The sequence below is a fragment of the Hipposideros armiger genome, unplaced genomic scaffold (genome assembly GCF_001890085.2).
Source record: "Hipposideros armiger isolate ML-2016 unplaced genomic scaffold, ASM189008v1 scaffold_63, whole genome shotgun sequence".
In the NCBI taxonomy this organism is placed as follows: Eukaryota; Metazoa; Chordata; class Mammalia; order Chiroptera; family Hipposideridae; genus Hipposideros; species Hipposideros armiger.
Genome location: NW_017731413.1, coordinates 4,654,282 through 4,656,302, shown reverse-complemented (window position 1 = coordinate 4,656,302; position 2,021 = coordinate 4,654,282). Strand labels below are relative to the sequence as shown.

The following is a 2,021-nucleotide window of genomic DNA, read 5'->3' as shown; positions in this document are numbered from 1 at the left end:
AGGTTGGGAGGAAAAGCGAAGTATGTACTGCAGGGTGGTAAGGATTGAGCCATGATACAATAAAGTGCACAATACAGTTTCGAAAGGTAGTTGTCAAAAATAACTAAAATGGCTGTTTAGCACTTGTGAAAAACTGAAGTTTTAATTCTTTTGATATAAAAATATTTTATTGACAAGTATCCTGTAAGATATCTGAGGATGTTAATATATTGGATTTTAAGGTTAGCTTCTTTTAAAATGATGTCAATCTCCTCTAGTCAAAATTCAGAGTTAAGATTAGAAAAGGTAACTTTGGACAGTTTTACTGTCCCCATTATGCTTTAATAAAAAGTCTTTGTTGATTGCCTTAACCTAATTTAACCTACCCCCTGAACTCCGAGAGTGACAATGTAACCAACTACATCTGTGTGGTGCCTTTTAAGGAGCTGGGGCTTGGACTCAGTGAAGAGCAGATTTCCGAAGAGGAAGCACATAACCTGACAGATGGCTTCAGCTTGCCTGCACTGAAGGTAATCCATTTGTGGAAGGGAAGGGAGGTTGAAGGAAAGGACGGGGATTGTGCCTGCGCTTTCTGACCATAAATGGTGCACCTGTTCCCTTTCGTTGGTGAATTCTGTCATGTAATAGCCTTACTGATGCTTGTGAAGCTGTCTTTAAAAGTGGAGAGCATCATAAAGTTTAGATAAGAAGACACTTATAGTTTGATATTAAAGTACTTAAAATGTTTACCATAAGTATTTCTTGCCTTCAAGTTTAGAGATAAGTGAGTTTACTTTAATCGGAAGCCAATATGAGTGATTTTATTTACTATTTGTTTCAACAAACATGGTTTAAGAACTTACAAGATCTACATCTTCCCTTGGAAAATCTTTAAAATTCTTTTTTAGAACAAGAATTTTTTCATTTATTAAAAGCTACATAAAAGGATACATTTAACTACATAAGAATTAAACTTCTATACCTCAAGTGCTACATGAATACTTTACATGTAAACAGGCTCAGGAAAAAATGCAATTTTTAAAAATTCTTTCTATATAAAGAGCACTAAGGTATGTAAAACCTGTAGAAGATAGGTCAGGTGCGTGAACTGCCAGTTCNAAGTTTCTTAACTTTTTCTATCTTGCTTTATATTTTTAAAATGGCAGTAATAACTTAATCTGTGTTTTTGTTGAGATCAAATAAATTAGTGCATATAAAGTGCTAAGACAGTGTCTGGCTTATAATAAGCAGTCGAAGACTACATGACAAATAAATTGATCACGTAAATTTTCTAAATCATAAAAATAGTTCTGTTAGTCAGGTAATAAAGGTATATAAAATCTTTAGTTAAGATTCCTAAATAAATTATGAGTAAATGTAATGCAAAGACTACTTTATACCTTCAGCATGCTTAAGGTTACTACTGTAGCACTGTATAATAAAATATATTACATAATGCTTAAAGTTTATAGAGTGGTTTATATTCTCTCGTAATCTTATATAAACCTTTTCAGCTAAATTTTCTTATCTCCACTTTATGAGAAAACTAAATATAATCTCCACTTTTTGTGATTTGCTCAGTGTTACACAACTAGTAAGAGGTAAAATTGTGTCTTTACTGTAAGACTTATGACTTTAAAACCTTTTCTTATATATAGATGTATGGATGTGTATCTTTTCTATACTATATACTACCTCTTTGGAAATTGAGGGAAAGCATTTCAATTTTAGTCAAGAATTTGTCCATTTAGTTCACGCATTGCCTAAATAAATACCTGCCTGTTACGAGCTAGGAAGACAGAGTGAAAACTTTGTACTATTTATTTCTAAAGATTTTTGAGTGTAGTCAGTACATAAGCCAGTATTCATAATACAGTGTGAGTGCCCAGAGTGCCTTCCAACATAGCTGGACAGTGTACTTGGTCTGTGGGGTCAGAGAAGGCTTTCAGTGAAGTGACACCTGAGTTGACCCTCAAGGAATGAGTAAGAGTTGGCCTGAGGATATAAGAGCCTGTGTTTCAAGCAGAAAGAAGAAAAGATAT

At 33.5% G+C, this 2,021-nt stretch overlaps 1 protein-coding gene across 1 annotated transcript in view; it reads left to right on the top strand.

The window, feature by feature from the left end:
• VEZT (vezatin, adherens junctions transmembrane protein) overlaps positions 1-2,021 on the top strand; it is a 74,787-nt gene that overhangs the window by 51,437 nt on the left and 21,329 nt on the right. The window contains exon 6 of the mRNA XM_019641682.1: positions 362-509. Within this exon, the coding sequence (XP_019497227.1) occupies positions 362-509 (148 nt within the window). The remainder of the gene's footprint in view (positions 1-361; positions 510-2,021) is intronic.